The 19419-nt window shown below is 34.2% G+C and overlaps 1 protein-coding gene across 1 annotated transcript in view; it reads left to right on the forward strand.

The window, feature by feature from the left end:
* The first annotated feature begins 381 nt into the window (after positions 1 to 381).
* The window catches only part of LOC139902656 (uncharacterized), a 124513-nt gene continuing 105475 nt past the window's right edge, over positions 382 to 19419 (forward strand). Inside the window, exon 1 of the mRNA XM_071885262.1 lies at positions 382 to 636. Coding sequence (XP_071741363.1) covers positions 382 to 636 — 255 coding nt within the window. The remainder of the gene's footprint in view (positions 637 to 19419) is intronic.

Below are 19419 nucleotides of genomic sequence, written 5' to 3' on the forward strand. Positions count from 1 at the left end.
TCCAAAAACCCTAATACTCCAAAAACCTCGGGCGACGGCAAGGTTTTTTCTTCGGATCAACTGATTCACAGGCGGGATCAAACGCCGGATCATGGCTGGAAACATTCGATCAACACAAACGAATGATGGTTGGTACGTTTTGGAACAGAGAAACAATAAGGACACGTTTCGTAAGATTGGCGTCGATATTTCAGAAGGCAAGACTAACGATTCACAATCTTTCTACGTAACTAATTTCCCAGAACACGTTACTAGATCAGATTTGTGGAGAGTTTTCGAATTATATGGCTGCCTGACGAATGTGTATGTTGCTAACAAGCGGGCTAAATCCGGTAAGAGGTTCGCTTTCGTTAGGTTTTTAACCGGAAGAATGTATTGGAGATGGAGAATAGATTAGCTGATGTTTGGATCGATAATTTTCACTTGTATGTTGAAGCCTCTAGATTTGATTCAGCAAAGACGACTAGATCGGTTGATAAAGTTGTGCCTCCAAAGAAGAATAACGTACCGCAGACTCACGTTGTTCAAAAACCTGTTAAGCCACCTGTGATTCCTTCTCCTGTTGTTGAGGAGATTGTAAATAACGGGGATAAACAGAATGATGGACAATCATACGCGTCTAAAGTCTCGGAAAATGTAACATCCCGCCTTTTCCGTTTACTTTTCCGTTATACTATTTTAAACTCCGTTATATGTTTATAACATCCCCCGTTAATACGCGTTTTAAATTATCTCGTTTAGGTAATTCACGCAACCGTTTCCAAAGTTGAGGGACTAAGTTTGACAAAGGAGCAAAGAGGTGACTAGGTCAAAGAGTCAACACTCTTCCTCCTCCATTCATTATTTCTTTTCTTTTTCCATTTTTCTCTAATACTTTCACAAATTCTCTCAAACACCATTTCAAAGATTCATCATCTAATCAAAATCTAGCAAGCTTCAATCTAAACTAATTACATATTTGGAATCCTTGCAACTTCCTCTTCGATTCCATACCGATTACATCTCATTTGGGTAACTTTCAAAAATCACTAGATTTTGTGTTCTTGATGTTTTTAACTTATAAAGTTGTTAATTAGTGTCTATGGCTCAAGTCTAACATGAATATATGATTTATATGCTCGATTTCGTTATTTGAAGTAACTAGCTTGAGTATGAACTTTGGTGTGTTTGATTTGGTGATTTGGTTGTTTGAATGTTGTTAAATGTTATATATGCATGTATTAAATGTGTTCCTAGTATCACTAGCTTCAATTTGATGTGTAGGTTGCTTGAGAAAACTCCATAAACTTGATTAGTGATTTTGGTGAATTTGGGTTAGGGTTTGATAAGCTTGAAATGAATATTTGATGCATTGAATGCCATGAATTGTTGTTAGTAAGTAGTTAGTTGTATTGTATGCTCGATTACCTACAAAACGACGTGTAGTATGTATGCATTAAATGCCCGAATCATAAATGTGCACTTGCATTAAATGTGTGCATTGATTGATCATTTGATTTGAAATGTCGGTTATTGCAAATAATGTTTTCGGTTGGTGAAATGTGTTTAGTTGTGTTCTTTGTCAAATTAGCTTTCCAACGATATAAAATGCGAGTCATAAGTGTTTACGATTTGTGATTTGTGTTCGATCGAAGTTCGGAAAAAGACTTGAACAATTGAAACTGACCAGGTACCAGCACCCGTTATATGCCGCGGCGCGGCAGTCTTGGGTCGCGGCACGACATATAACGTGGTCAGGTTCTGACCTCCATGTCCAAAATATGAAAAATGTTTGGCATACTATGGACCTCCGATTCACATAAAACTTGTTCTAACATACTCATATATGATTAAAAACCTCAGGAAAATAGTTCGGGACCCGACCCGAACGCGTTGACTTTGACCGACCAAAGTTTGACTTTTTGTCAAACTTAGCCAAATGATTATGCAATCTTTCTAACATGATTCTATACTTGTATCTTGCATGAAACTTGACAATTTGATTCACATGCTACATAATCGAGTCATGATGAGCCATAGGACTAATTGAACACCTTTGACCTATCGTGTTTACCGTTATTGATACGACCTATTTGTTTAGGTCAAGGCTAGCATTGTTCTTTGCACACGTTACTTGTCGAAGTACTTATTTACTCTTTCACTCAAGGTGAGATCATAGTCCCACTTTTACTCTTTTGAACTTACTTTTGGGATGAGAAAACATAAACAATTCTTTTAACTAAGTGAACACAAGTACATGAAAACAAACATTCTACATACGAGTTCAGAACAAAATCCTCAATTCGATTATCATTAGTTACACTTGTAGGGTGTAAGTGTAGGTGTGAACTTATGTTGTATGGCCATATGGGTTTGACAAACCCTCACTTCGGACGGTTCGCTACCGTCTACGGGTGAAATATATTTTCGAGAAACAGTGTATGTTCTAACACTATTGTGATGGGGTTCTATGGAAGGAAACGTTAAGCCTTGATAATTGGGTGCTCGTGAATATTAACTTTTAGAATGTATTACTATTTATCAATGATGCAAATCTTGTGGTTCGACTTACTTTTACATACTTACTTACTTAAACCTATGATTTCACCAACGTTTTCGTTGACAGATTTCTATGTTTTTCTCAGGTCCTTGAACATTAGGTGATACATGCTTCCGCACATTCTTTTTGATACTTGCTTTGGATGTCGAGTATACTTGCATAGTTGGAGCGTCTTTTGGCTACTTTAAACTGTGTCGCACGTGTTTCATTTGTACTTTAAACATCGTTATGTACTAGTTATGGAAACTACTTTTGTAAACTTTGAAACATCCACACTTATGAAATGATTGCGACATATTTTCGGTCAAACTTTGTCTTATAGACTTATGACCATGTAATGGGACCTACGTAGACGGCACCGTCAAACATGATTTGGCCGGGTCGCTACAGAAAAGAAACAGTTTAAGAAGAAATTGGTGTTAGATGAGACGGATATTATTTCGGTTAATGAGAACGACTTGATTATCATGGCTAAGGTAAAAGATATTGGCGCGTTATATACCATCTACCCGTTAGTTTTAGCAATTACATCTACTTTAGCTCTATCCAATATATTGGATTTGGTATATGAGATATAACATTGGTGGGATGTGGAAGTTTAGCAATTACATCTACTTTAGCTCTATCCACTTCAATTCCTTCCTTTGAGATTTTATGACCAAGAACGATGCCTTCTAACCATGAAATGGCATTTCTCCCAATTAAGTACTAGATTTGATTGTTTGCATCTAATAAGCATTCGTTCAAGATTAACTAGACATGATTCAAATGTATCACCGAAGACTGAAAAGTCATCCATGAAAACTTCCATGCATTCTTCTATCATGTCGTGAAAAATCGTCATCATGCACCTTTGAAAGGTTGCAGGGGCGTTGCAAAGTCCAAATGGCATGCGTTTGTAAGCAAAAGTACCATAAGGGCACGTGAATGTGGTTTTCTCTTGATCTTCGGGTGCTATTGGAATTAGAAAATATCCGAAAAAACCGTCAAGAAAACAATAGTAACTGTTTCCGGCTAATCTTTCCAACATTTGATCAATGAAAGGTAAGGGAAAGTGATCTTTTATGGCGGTGTCATTTAATTTTCTATAATCAATACAAACACGCCATCCTGTTACACTCCTAGTAGGAATAAGCTCATTTTTCTCATTTGTGATGACAGTTGTAGTGACCCGAACTTTTCCATGTTTATATATATATATATATTAAATGAAATTGTTATTTACATGATTAAGTGTTTCCAACATGTTAAGCAATCAAACTTGTTAAGACTTGATTAATTGAAATAGGTTTCATATAGACAATTGACCACCCAAGTTGACCGGTGATTCACGAACGTTAAAACTTGTAAAAACTATACGATGACATATATATGGTTATATATATAGTTAACATGATTTTATTATAAGTATGTATCTCATTAGGTATTTTAACAATGAGTTATATACATAAAAATGAGACTATTAATTTAAGAAACTCGAAAACGATATATATAACGATTATCGTTATAACAACGTCTTACTAGGTACATATGAATCATATTAAGATATTGATACACTTGGTTAATTATGTTAAATGATAAGTAAATATATTATTAAGTGTATTAACAATGAAATACATATGTAAAAAATAAGACTACTAACTTAATGATTTCGAAACGAGACATATATGTAACGATTATCGTTGTAACGACATTTAACTGTATATATATCATACTAAGATATATTATATATCATAATATCATGATAATATAACAATTTAACATCTCATTTGTTATAATAAACAATGGGTTAACAACATTCAACAAGATCGTTAACCTAAAGATTTCAAAACAACATTTACATGTAACGACTAACGATGACTTAACGACTCAGTTAAAATGTATATACATGTAGTGTTTTAATATGTATTCATACACTTTTGAAGGACTTCAAGACACTTATCAAAATACTTCTACTTAACAAAAATGCTTACAATTACATCCTCGTTCAGTTTCATCAACAATTCTACTCGTATGCACCCGTATTCGTACTCGTACAATACACAGCTTTTAGATGTATGTACTATTGGTATATACACTCCAATGATCAGCTCTTAGCAGCCCATGTGAGTCACCTAACACATGTGGGAACCATCATTTGGAAACTAGCATGAAATATCTCATAAAATTACAAAAATATGAGTAATCATTCATGACTTATTTACATGAAAACAAAATTACATATCCTTTATATCTAATCCATACACCAACGACCAAAAACACCTACAAACACTTTCATTCTTCAATTTTCTTCATCTAATTGATCTCTCTCAAGTTCTATCTTCAAGTTCTAAGTGTTCTTCATAAATTCCAAAAGTTCTAGTTTCATAAAATCAAGAATACTTCCAAGATTGCAAGTTTACTTCCAAGTTTTCTAAATCCATTCCAAGTAATCATCCAAGATCAAGAAACCTTTGTTAGTTACAGTAGGTTATCTTTCTAATACAAGGTAATAATCATATTCAAACTTTAATTCAATTTCTATAACTATAACAATCTTATTTCGAGTGGAAATCTTACTTGAAATTGTTTTCGTGTCATGATTCTGCTTCAAGAACTTTCAAGCCATCCAAGGATCCTTTGAAGCTAGATCCATTTTTTTAATTTCCAGTAGGTTTATCCAAGGAACTTGAGGTAGTAATGATGTTCATAACATCATTCGATTTATACATATAAAGCTATCTTATTCGAAGGTTTAAACTTGAAATCACTAGAACATAGTTTAGTTAATTCTAAACTAGTTCGCAAATAAAAGTTAATCCTTCTAACTTGACTTTTAAAATCAACTAAATACATGTTATATATCTATATGATATGCTAACTTAATAATTTAAAACTTGGAAACACGAAAAACACCGTAAAACCGGATTTACACCGTCGTAGTAACACCGCGGGCTGTTTTGGGTTAGTTAATTAAAAACTATGATAAACTTTGATTTAAAAGTTGTTATTCTGGGAGAATGATTTTTATTATGAACATGAAACTATATCCAAAAATTATGGTTAAACTCAAAGTGGAAGTATGTTTTCTAAAATGGTCATCTAGACGTCGTTCTTTCGACTGAAATGACTACCTTTACAAAAACGACTTGTAACTTATTTTTCTGACTATAAACCTATACTTTTTCTGTTTAGATTCATAAAATAGAGTTCAATATAAAACCATAGCAATTTGATTCACTCAAAACGGATTTAAAATGAAGAAGTTATGGGTAAAACAAGATTGGATAATTTTTCTCATTTTAGCTACGTGAAAATTGGTAACAAATCTATTCCAACCATAACTTAATCAACTTGTATTGTATATTATGTAATTTGAGATACCATAGACACGTATACAATGTTTCGACCTATCATGTCGACACATCTATATATATTTCGGAACAACCATAGACACTCTATATGTGAATGTTGGAGTTAGTTATACAGGGTTGAGGTTGATTCCAAAATATATATAGTTTGAGTTGTGATCAATACTGAGATACGTATACACTGGGTCGTGGATTGATTCAAGATAATATTTATCGATTTATTTCTGTACATCTAACTGTGGACAACTAGTTGTAGGTTACTAACGAGGACAGCTGACTTAATAAACTTAAAACATCAAAATATATTAAAAGTGTTGTAAATATATTTTGAACATACTTTGATATATATGTATATATTGTTATAGGTTCGTGAATCAACCAGTGGCCAAGTCTTACTTCCCGACGAAGTAAAAATCTGTGAAAGTGAGTTATAGTCCCACTTTTAAAATCTAATATTTTTGGGATGAGAATATATGCAGGTTTTATAAATGATTTACAAAATAGACACAAGTACGTGAAACTACATGCTATGGTTGAATTATCGAAATCGAATATGCCCCTTTTTATTAAGTCTGGTAATCTAAGAATTAGGGAACATACACCCTAATTGACGCGAATCCCAAAGATAGATCTATTGGGCCTAACAAACCCCATCCAAAGTACCGGATGCTTTAGTACTTCGAAATTTATATCATATCCGAAGGGTGTCCCGGAATGATGGGGATATTCTTATATATGCATCTTGCTAATGTCGGTTACCATGTGTTCACCATATGAATGATTTTTATCTCTATGTATGGGATGTGTATTGAAATATGAAATCTTGTGGTCTATTGTTACGATTTGATATATATAGGTTAAACCTATAACTCACCAACATTTTTGTTGACGTTTGAAGCATGTTTATTCTCAGGTGAATACTAAGAGCTTCCGCTGTTGCATACTAAAATAAGGACAAGATTTGAAGTCCATGTTTGTATGATATTGTGTAAAAACTGCATTCAAGAAACTGATTTCGATGTAACATATTTGTATTGTAAACCATTATGTAATGGTCGTGTGTAACCAGGATATTTTAGATTATCATTATTTGATAATCTACGTAAAGCTTTTTAAACCTTTATTTATGAAATAAAGGTTATGGTTTGTTTTAAAAATGAATGCAGTCTTTGAAAAACGTCTCATATAGAGGTCAAAACCTCGCAACGAAATCAATTAATATGGAATGTTTTTAATCAATAAGAACGGGACATTTCAGTTGGTATCCGAGCGTTGGTCTTAGAGAACCAGAAAATTTGCATTAGTGTGTCTTATCGAGTTTGTTAGGATGCATTAGTGAGTCTGGACTTCGACCGTGTTTTCTTTAAAAATGATTGCTTAACATTTTTGTTGGAAACTATATATTATTAACATGTATATATTATGTGATATATTAATCTCTTAATATGTTTGATATTGTGTGATAGATGTCTACCTCTAGCACAAATTCCATTGACTCACCTAATAATAACGAAGAGTCGAATATATATTGGACTGATTCACAAGTTTCCGAAGAAGAACCGGAAGAAAAATCAGAACCGGAAGAGGAGGAACCGGAGGAGGAAATAGAACCGGTGGGGGAAATAATAAAACGGTTAAGTAAAAGAAAATCCTCAACCAACCGACCAAGGTTAATTATGGTCAATGGTGTTTCCGCCAAGGAAGCAAAATATTGGGAGGATTACCAATTCTCCGATGAATCAGATTCCGATGAGAATTCCGATGATGTTATAGAAATTACCCCAACTGTATTTAAAAAGGCAAAAGAAAATAATAAGGGAAAGGGCATAAAAATAGAGAAATCTAATTCCAACCCCGATGAACTTTTTATGTATCGTCAACCCCCGAAGCCCTTAAGTTGTAACAATGACCCGGGAACCTCTAAACCACCAGGTTTTTCTAAACCGTTGTGGAAAATGACAGCTCGTATTAGGGGAACATCATATATCCCTAGAAATTTGGCAAAACGAACCAAAACCGAAGAAGAAGAAATGAGCGAGTCGGAATAAGATAGTTGTATTCGTGTGGTGTAATATATGTAATATAGTGTGCTTATGCTTTATGATATATGTAAAAATTGCTTGTATTAATAAGTATTTTTTTTATGAATCTAACTCTTGTCTATTTTACAGTATAAAAACACAAAATGGATAGACAACCCAATATTTTAAGAGACCTACCCGGAGACATGATTGATGAAATCTTGTCTAGAGTCGGTCAGAATTCTTCGGCACAACTATTTACGGCGAAATCAGTTTGTAAGACATTCGAAGAACGTTCCAAGAATGTCTTGGTTTATAAGAGACTTTCGTTTGAAAGATGGGGGATATCACATTGGAAAACCCATAAGTTACGATGTGTTTACTTTGACGCATATATTGCGGGGAACCCAAATGCTATTTTACGCAACGGGTTAAGAAATTATTTTGACTCAATGTATCCGAATATAGGACTTCATGATTTAGAAAAAGCGGCTAACATGCAACATAAAGAAGCATGCTATGCTTACGGGTTAGTAATGTTCGCTTCTCACCAAAGTGAGAAAAAGAACATCGGGCTACAGCTATTAAACAAAACGTTCCCACAAGTGACGGAGTCGGTAATTGGGGTAAGAAATGAGGTTTTTAGGTTATTACGAGACTGTTGGTCATTACATAACCCTCGTCCCTTTGACGACGTTACAACACGCTGTCTTATCAACGGCCATAACGGTTATGTTCCACAAGACCAAGGATGGGAAGTAGTCCTAGTAAAACCAGAATGCATGACTTGTTTCTGGACGTATGAATTACGTGTCTTTATTGCCTTTGCTGAACGACTTGTGTACTAGCTAGAATTATCTTCACAACTATCTTGTATCAAAGTTATTGTGTGCTATATTTCATGCTTTATGTAAAATAAGCGGTATTGTAAGTTTGTAAAATATTGTATAAAAGTTTGAACGCGAAATATTATTATAATCAGTTTTTTCATATAGAATTGTAGTAGTTGAATTGTATATTAGCTACTAAGTATGAACTTAACGGGTAGGTACTACCCGAATTTAAACTTATAAAACGCTAATATGAAGAAAAAGCTTTTATAAATGAGTTCATATTATGCTACGAAATACTATTAACTACTCTTAATATTATGTATGATTAACTTGTTCCATTTGACTATTTTGAAGGAAATGGCACCGACTACTCGACACATCGTGAATATGAATGAAGAGGAATTCCGTACTTTTCTAGCTTCAAACATAGCCGCAGTACAGGCTGCGCTACATACCAACAATAACCTTGGATCTAGCAGTACAGGAAATCGTGTAGGATGCACCTACAAAGAATTCACTGCCTGCAAACCTTTGGAATTTGATGGAACCGAAGGACCGATCGGATTGAAACGGTGGACCGAGAAGGTCGAATCGGTGTTTGCCATAAGTAAGTGTACTGAAGAGGACAAAGTGAAGTACGCTACGCATACCTTCACAGGTTCTGCGTTAACATGGTGGAATACCTATCTAGAGCAAGTGGGACAAGATGATGCTTACGCACTACCGTGGTCAGCATTCAAGCACTTGATGAACGAGAAGTACCGTCCCAGAACCGAGGTCAATAAGCTCAAGACAGAACTTAGAGGGTTACGAACCCAAGGATTTGATATTACCACGTACGAAAGACGATTCACAAAATTATGCCTATTGTGTCCGGGAGCGTTCGAAGATGAGGAAGAGAAGATCGACGCGTTTGTGAAAGGATTACCGGAAAGAATCCAAGAAGATATAAGTTCACACGAGCCTGCCTCCATACAACAGGCATGTAGAATGGCTCACAAACTAGTGAACCAGATTGAGGAAAGAATAAAAGAATAGACGGCTAAAAAGGCCAATGTGAAGCAAGTCAAAAGAAAGTGGGAGGAAAACGGTGATAAAAATCACCAATACAACAACAACAGCAATTACAATAATAATCGCAACAATTATCCCAACAATCGCAACATCAATCGCAACTACAACAAACGGCCCAACAACAACAACAACAACAACAACAACAACAACAACAACAACAACTACAACAATCATCTCAACAACAATAACAACCGCAACAACAACAACAACAATCAGAAGCAGCTAGGCCAAAGGTGTGAAAAGTATCACTCAGGGTTCTGCACCAAATTTTGCAACAAGTGTAAAAGAAATGGTCATAGAGCTGTGAAGTGTGAGGTCTACGGACCAGGGGTTAACAGAACGAAAGGAACAAATGGTGTCGGAACGAGTAATGGCGGAGCAAGTAGTGTCGGAGCAAGTTATGCCAATGTAGTTTGTTATAAATGTGGAAAACTGGGCCACATTATTAGAAATTGCCCGAACCAGGAGAACACGAATGGACAAGGCCGCGGAAGAGTTTTTAATATTAATGCGGCAGAGGCACAGGAAGACCTGGAGCTTGTTACGGGTACGTTTCTTATTGACAATAAATCTGCTTACGTTTTATTTGATTCGGGTGCGGATAGAAGCTTTATGAGTAGAGATTTTTGTGCTAAATTAAGTTGTCCATTGACACCTTTGGATAGTAAATTTTTACTCGAATTAGCAAACGGTAAATTAATTTCAGCAGATAATATATGCCGGAATCGAGAAATTAAACTGGGTAGCAAAATACTTAAGATTGATTTGATACCAGTAGAGTTAGGGAGTTTTGATGTAATAGTTGGCATGGACTGGCTGAAGAAGGTGAAAGCAGAGATCGTATGTTATAAAAATGCAATTCTCATTGTACGAGAAGAAGGAGAACCCTTAATGGTGTACGGAGAAAAGGGCAACACGAAGCTACATCTTATTAGTAATTTGAAGGCACAAAAACTAATAAGAAATGTTTACTATGCTGTTCTAGCACACGTCGAGAAAGTACAAACTGAAGAAAAGAGCATCAATGATGTTCCCGTTGCAAAAGAATTTCCCGATGTATTTCAGAAAGAATTACCGGGATTACCCCCACATCGATCCGTTGAATTTCAAATAGATCTTGTACCAGGAGCTGCACCAATAGCTCGTGCTCCTTATAGACTCGCACCCAGCGAGATGAAAGAACTGCAAAGCCAACTGCAAGAACTATTAGAACGTGGTTTCATTCGACCAAGCACATCACCATGGGGAGCTCCTATTTTGTTTGTCAAGAAGAAGGATGGTACATTTAGGTTGTGTATTGACTACAGAGAGTTGAACAAACTTACCATCAAAAACCGTTATCCACTGCCGAGAATTGACGACTTATTTGATCAACTACAAGGTTCGTCGGTTTATTCGAATATCGATTTACGTTCTGGATATCATCAAATGCGAGTAAAGGAGGATGATATTCCAAAAACTGCTTTTAGGACGCGTTATGGTCATTACGAGTTTATGGTTATGCCGTTTGGATTGACTAACGCACCAGCTGTGTTCATGGACCTTATGAACCGAGTGTGTGGGCCATATCTTGGCAAGTTTGTCATTGTTTTCATCGATGACATACTTATTTACTCAAAGAATGATCAAGAGCACGAAGAACATTTGAGAAAAGTGCTAGAAGTATTGAGGAAAGAAAAACTGTACGCTAAGTTTTCAAAGTGTGCATTTTGGTTGGAAGAAGTTCAATTTCTCGGTCACATAGTGAACAAAGAAGGTATCCAGGTGGACTCGGCAAAGATCAAAACCGTTGAAAAGTGGGAAACCCCAAAAACTCCGAAACACATACGCAAGTTTTTAGGACTAGCTGGTTACTACAGAAGGTTCATCCAAGACTTTTCCAGAATAGCAAAACCCTTGACTGCATTAACGCATAAAGGGAAGAAATTTGAATGGAAGGATGAACAAGAGAAAGCGTTTCAGTTATTGAAGAAAAAGCTAACTACGACACCTATATTGTCATTGCCTGAAGGGAATGATGATTTTGTGATTTATTGTGACGCATCAAAGCAAGGTCTCGGTTGTGTATTAATGCAACGAACGAAGGTGATTGCTTATGTGTCTAGATAATTGAAGATTCACGAACAAAATTATACGACGCATGATTTGGAATTAGGCGCGGTTGTTTTTGCATTAAAGACTTGGAGGCACTACTTATATGGGGTCAAAAGTATTATATATACCGACCACAAAAGTCTTCAACACATATTTAATCAGAAACAACTGAATATGAGGCAGCGTAGGTGGATTGAATTGTTGAATGATTACGACTTTGAGATTCGTTACCACCCGGGGAAGGCAAATGTGGTAGCCGACGCCTTGAGCAGAAAGGACAGAGAACCCATTCGAGTAAAATCTATGAATATAATGATTCACACTAACCTTACTACTCAAATAAAGGAGGCGCAACAAGGAGTTTTAAAAGAGGGAAATTTAAAGGATGAAATACCCAAAGGATCGGAGAAGCATCTTAATATTCAGGAAGACGGAACCCGGTATAGGGTTGAAAGAATTTGGGTACCAAAATTTGGAGATATGAGAGAAATGGTACTTAGAGAAGCTCATAAAACCAGATACTCAATACATCCTGGAACGGGGAAGATGTACAAGGATCTTAAGAAACATTTTTGGTGGCCAGGTATGAAAGCCGAAATTGCTAAATACGTAGGAGAATGTTTGACGTGTTCTAAGGTCAAAGCTGAGCATCAGAAACCATCAGGTCTACTTCAACAACCCGAAATCCCGGAATGGAAATGGGAAAACATTACCATGGATTTCATCACTAAATTGCCAAGGACTGCAAGTGATTTTGATACTATTTGGGTAATAGTTGATCGTCTCACCAAATCAGCACACTTCCTGCCAATAAGAGAAGATGACAAGATGGAGAAGTTAGCACGACTGTATTTGAAGGAAGTCGTCTCCAGACATGGAATACCAATCTCTATTATCTCTGATAGGGATGGCAGATTTATTTCAAGATTCTGGCAGACATTACAGCAAGCATTAGGAACTCGTCTAGACACGAGTACTGCCTATCATCCACAAACTGATGGACAGAGCGAAAGGACGATACAAATGCTTGAAGACATGCTACTAGCATGTGTTATTGATTTCGGAAACAATTGGGATCGACATCTACCGTTAGCAGAATTTTCCTACAACAACAGCTACCATTCAAGCATTGAGATGGCGCCGTTTGAAGCACTTTATGGTAGAAAGTGCAGGTCTCCGATTTGTTGGAGTGAAGTGGGGGATAGACAGATTACGGGTCCGGAGATAATACAAGAAACTACCGAGAAGATAATCCAAATTCAACAACGGTTGAAAACCGCCCAAAGTAGACAAAAGAGCTACGCTGACATTAAAAGAAAAGATATAGAATTTGAAATTGGAGAGATGGTCATGCTTAAAGTTGCACCTTGGAAAGGCGTTGTTCGATTTGGTATACGAGGGAAATTAAATCCAAGGTATATTGGACCTTTCAAGATTATTGATCGTGTCGGACCAGTAGCTTACCGACTTGAGTTACCTCAACAACTCGTGGCTGTACATAACACTTTCCACATCTCGAATTTGAAGAAATGTTTTGCTAAAGAAGATCTCACTATTCCGTTAGATGAAATCCAAATCAACGAAAAACTTCAATTTATCGAAGAACCCATCGAAATAATGGATCGTGAGGTTAAAAGACTTAAGCAAAACAAGATACCAATTGTTAAGGTTCGATGGAATGCTCGTAGAGGACCCGAGTTCACCTGGGAGCGTGAAGATCAGATGAAGAAGAAATACCCGCATTTATTTCCAGAAGATACGTCAACACCTCCAACTGTTTAAAATTTTGGGACGAAATTTATTTAACGGGTAGGTACTGTAGTGACCCGAACTTTTCCATGTTTATATATATATTAAATGAAATTGTTATTTACATGATTAAATGTTTCCAACATGTTAAGAAATCAAACTTGTTAAGACTTGATTAATTGAAATAGGTTTCATATAGACAATTGACCACCCAAGTTGACCGGTGATTCACGAACGTTAAAACTTGTAAAAACTATACGATGACATATATATGGTTATATATATAGTTAACATGATTTTATTATAAGTATGTATCTCATTAGGTATTTTAACAATGAGTTATATACATAAAAATGAGACTATTAATTTAAGAAACTCGAAAACGATATATATAACGATTATCGTTATAACAACGTCTTACTAGGTACATATGAATCATATTAAGATATTGATACACTTGGTTAATTATGTTAAATGATAAGTAAATATATTATTAAGTGTATTAACAATGAAATACATATGTAAAAAATAAGACTACTAACTTAATGATTTCGAAACGAGACATATATGTAACGATTATCGTTGTAACGACATTTAACTGTATATATATCATACTAAGATATATTATATATCATAATATCATGATAATATAACAATTTAACATCTCATTTGTTATAATAAACAATGGGTTAACAACATTCAACAAGATCGTTAACCTAAAGGTTTCAAAACAACATTTACATGTAACGACTAACGATGACTTAACGACTCAGTTAAAATGTATATACATGTAGTGTTTTAATATGTATTCATACACTTTTGAAGGACTTCAAGACACTTATCAAAATACTTCTACTTAACAAAAATGCTTAAAATTACATCCTCGTTCAGTTTCATCAACAATTCACTCGTATGCACCCGTATTCGTACTCGTACAATACACAGCTTTTAGATGTATGTACTATTGGTATATACACTCCAATGATCAGCTCTTAGAAGCCCATGTGAGTCACCTAACATATGTGGGAACCATCATTTGGCAACTAGCATGAAATATCTCATAAAATTACAAAAATATGAGTAATCATTCATTCATGACTTATTTACATGAAAACAAAATTACATATCCTTTATATCTAATCCATACACCAATGACCAAAAACACCTACAAACACTTTCATTCTTCAATTTTCTTCATCTAATTGATCTCTCTCAAGTTCTATCTTCAAGTTCTAAGTGTTCTTCATAAATTCCAAAAGTTCTAGTTTCATAAAATCAAGAATACTTCCAAGATTGCAAGTTTACTTCCAAGTTTTCTAAATCCATTCCAAGTAATCATCCAAGATCAAGAAACCTTTGTTACTTACAGTAGGTTATCTTTCTAATACAAGGTAATAATCATATTCAAACTTTAATTCAATTTCTATAACTATAACAATCTTATTTCGAGTGGAAATCTTACTTGAAATTGTTTTCGTGTCATGATTCTGCTTCAAGAACTTTCAAGCCATCCAAGGATCCTTTGAAGCTAGATCCATTTTTCTCATTTCCAGTAGGTTTATCCAAGGAACTTGAGGTAGTAATGATGTTCATAACATCATTCGATTTATACATATAAAGCTATCTTATTTGAAGGTTTAAACTTGAAATCACTAGAACATAGTTTAGTTAATTCTAAACTTGTTCGCAAATAAAAGTTAATCCTTATAACTTGACTTTTAAAATCAACTAAACACATGTTCTATATCTATATGATATGCTAACTTAATGATTTAAAACCTGGAAACACGAAAAACACCGTAAAATCGGATTTACGCCGTCGTAGTAACACCGCGGGCTGTTTTGGGTTAGTTAATTAAAAACTATGATAAACTTTGATTTAAAAGTTGTTATTCTGGGAAAATGATTTTTATTATGAACATGAAACTATATCCAAAAATTATGGTTAAACTCAAAGCGGAAGTATGTTTTCTAAAATGGTCATCTAGACGTCGTTCTTTCGACTGAAATGACTACATTTACCAAAATGACTTGTAACTTATTTTTCCAACTATAAACCTATACTTTTTCTGTTTACATTCACAAAATAGAGTTCAATATAAAACCATAGCAATTTGATTCACTCAAAACGGATTTAAAATGAAGAAGTTATGGGTAAAACAAGATTGGATAATTTTTCTCATTTTAGCTACGTGAAAATTGGTAACAAATCTATTCCAACCATAACTTAATCAACTTATATTGTATATTATGTAATCTTGAGATACCATAGACACGTATACAATGTTTCGACCTATCATGTCGACACATCTATATATATTTCGGAACAACCATAGACACTCTATATGTGAATGTTGGAGTTAGCTATACAGGGTTGAGGTTGATTCCAAAATATATATAGTTTGAGTTGTGATCAATACTGAGATACGTATACACTGGGTCGTGGATTGATTCAAGATAATATTTATCGATTTATTTATGTACATCTAACTGTGGACAACTAGTTGTAGGTTACTAACGAGGACAGCTGACTTAATAAACTTAAAACATCAAAATATATTAAAAGTGTTGTAAATATATTTTGAACATACTTTGATATATATGTATATATTGTTATAGGTTCGTGAATCAACTAGTGGCCAAGTCTTACTTTCCGATGAAGTAAAAATCTGTGAAAGTGAGTTATAGTCCCACTTTTAAAATCTAATATTTTTGGGATGAGAATACATGCAGGTTTTATAAATGATTTACAAAATAGACACAAGTACGTGAAACTACATTCTATGGTTGAATTTACGAAATCGAATATGCCCCTTTTTATTAAGTCTGGTAATCTAAGAATTAGGGAACAGACACCCTAATTGACGCGAATCCTAAAGATAGATCTATTGGGCCTAACAAACCCCATCCAAAGTACTGGATGCTTTAGTACTTCGAAATTTATATCATATCCGAAGGGTGTCCCGGAATGATGGGGATATTCTTATATATGCGTCTTGTTAATGTCGGTTACCAGGTGTTCACCATATGAATGATTTTTATCTCTATGTATGGGATGTGTATTGAAAAACGAAATCTTGTGGTCTATTTTTACAATTTGATATATATAGGTTAAACCTATAACTCACCAACATTTTTGTTGACGTTTAAAGCATGTTTATTCTCAGGTGAATACTAAGAGCTTCCGCTGTTGCATACTAAAATAAGGACAAGATTTGGAGTCCATGTTTGTGATGACCCGAAAATTTCTGACCAAATTTAAACTTAATCTTTGTATGATTAACATTTTCGACACGATAAGCAAAGTCTGTAAAACTGAATCTCAAAATTTTTGAACTACTTTTATATATTTAAATACCCTTCGGTTATTTTCGACGATTCGCGAACAATTATATGTAAATAGATACATATATACTATAACTTGAAAAGGTAACAATGTATTAATTATTTGATACCGTACATTAAATTTATTGGTTTAAATATCTATTTGAATATATATGATAAGTTGAAATATTTATTATTAAAATTTATTTATAAATAACTTCCAATGTGTATTTAAAAACTGATTTATGTATATTAAAAAAGATATATACATATATATAATTTCAAGTTATTTAGTAAACGATAGTAACATTTTCAAATTGCTACAGTACCCAAAATGCTACAGTGTTTTCGAAAATCACTATTTGCTACAGTGAAATTGACTTTGCTACACTGAATTGCTACAGTAAAAATTGATACCGGGACATAAGTCGCGTAATGACGTACGATTTATCGGAACAAAAATTACAAGTCAACTATGCACGTGAATTTAATATAATATATAATTAATTATTTAAATTAAATATATTATATATATTATAATATTATGTCGACAAGCAAGAAAACAAGCAACTTTGAGCTGTCACCAGGGGCCATGCGATCGCATGGGTTCCCCTCACATATGCCATGCAATCGCATGGCAAGGATTTCCAGGAGACATTATAAAGCTCGATCATTTGGCCAATATATATCCTCAATCTATTTTTTTTTACTCCGTATTATTATTATAATTATTATTATTATTATTATTATTATTATTATTATTATTATTATTATTATTATTATTATTATTAAGATTATTATTATTAATCTTATTATTATTAGTAGTATTATTATACATAAAATACCACGACGAGGTCTTGAGCGTGTCACTTTCAAAATGGGTTTTGAGCGGGATAGAGCTAACAAAATTATGGGTTATTGCCAAGGAGGTTATGGGTAATGTTCGGGGGTATATTTGTGAATCAAATCTAGTATTTATCATTTCTGCAATATTGAATCACAATATTGATACGTTGAGATCTACGGTTATTTGATACTCTGAGTTTCGATCACATTTTGGTGAACGACTTTATATGCTGCTAAGGTGAGTTTCATAAGATCCCTTTTACTCTCTACATTTTTTGGGCTGAGAATACATGCAAATGTTTTATTAACCGATATACAATATTTATATGCGTGAGTTTCATAAGATCCCTTTTACTCTCTACATTTTTTGGGCTGAGAATACATGCAAATGTTTTATTAACCGATATACAATATTTATATGCGTGAGTTTCATAAGATCCCTTTTACTCTCTACATTTTTTGGGCTGAGAATACATGCAAATGTTTTATTAACCTATATACAATATTTATATGCGTGAGTTTCATAAGATCCCTTTTACTCTCTACATTTTTTGGGCTGAGAATACATGCAAATGTTTTATTAACCGATATACAATATTTATATGCGTGAGTTTCATATGATCCCTTTTACCCTTTACATTTTTGGGCTGAGAATACATGCAAATGCTTTAATAACTGTTTTACAATAATTATAAAGTGTGAGTTTCATATGATCCCTTTTACCCTTTACATTTTTGGGCTGAGAATACATGCAAATGCTTTAATAACTGTTTTACAATAATTATAAAGTGTGAGTTTCATTTGCTCCCTTTTTAATTGCTTTTGCAATATATATTTTTGGGCTGAGAATACATGCACTTTATTTTAAACGCAATGGATACAAGTACATACTAAATTCTACACTGAGTTTGAACCAAAAATCCCTTAGCTTTGGTAACTAGTAACTGTCAGTTATAAGAACTGGTGGGCGCGAGTAGTAGTATATGGATCCATAGGGCTTGATATCCCCGTCCGAGCTAGAGCACTAGCCTTTTAACAGACGTATGCTATTTGAGAAGCGTACACGTTGGTTTGCGTGTATTATTAAGATGATTATACAAAGGGTACTTATTATATAGACGTTAAAGTTTAGTTACCAGGGTGCTCAATCTTGTAGAATATTTTGATAAACGTTTCTAGATGAAACAACTAAAATCTTGTGATCCACCTTTATATACAGATTATGCGCAACATTAAAACTATGAACTCACCAACCTTTGTGTTGACACTTGTTAGCATGTTTATTCTCAGGTTTCCTAGAAGTCTTCCGCTGTTTGCTTAGATGTTAAACAAGCTATGTGCATGGAGTCTTACATGACATATTTTTCAAGGAGACGTTGCATTCACCAAATCATCACCATGTATCTTATTTTGACTGCATTGTCAACGGAAATACTGTTGTAAACTATTATTTATGGTGATTGTCTATATGTAGAAATCATCAGATGTCGAAAACCTTTGATTTAAATATTCATTTATGGTGTGCCTTTTCAAAAGAATGCAATGTTTACAAAATGTATCATATAGAGGTCAAATACCTCGCAATGAAA

The sequence above is a fragment of the Rutidosis leptorrhynchoides genome, chromosome 3 (assembly GCF_046630445.1).
Source record: "Rutidosis leptorrhynchoides isolate AG116_Rl617_1_P2 chromosome 3, CSIRO_AGI_Rlap_v1, whole genome shotgun sequence".
Taxonomy (NCBI): Eukaryota; Viridiplantae; Streptophyta; class Magnoliopsida; order Asterales; family Asteraceae; genus Rutidosis; species Rutidosis leptorrhynchoides.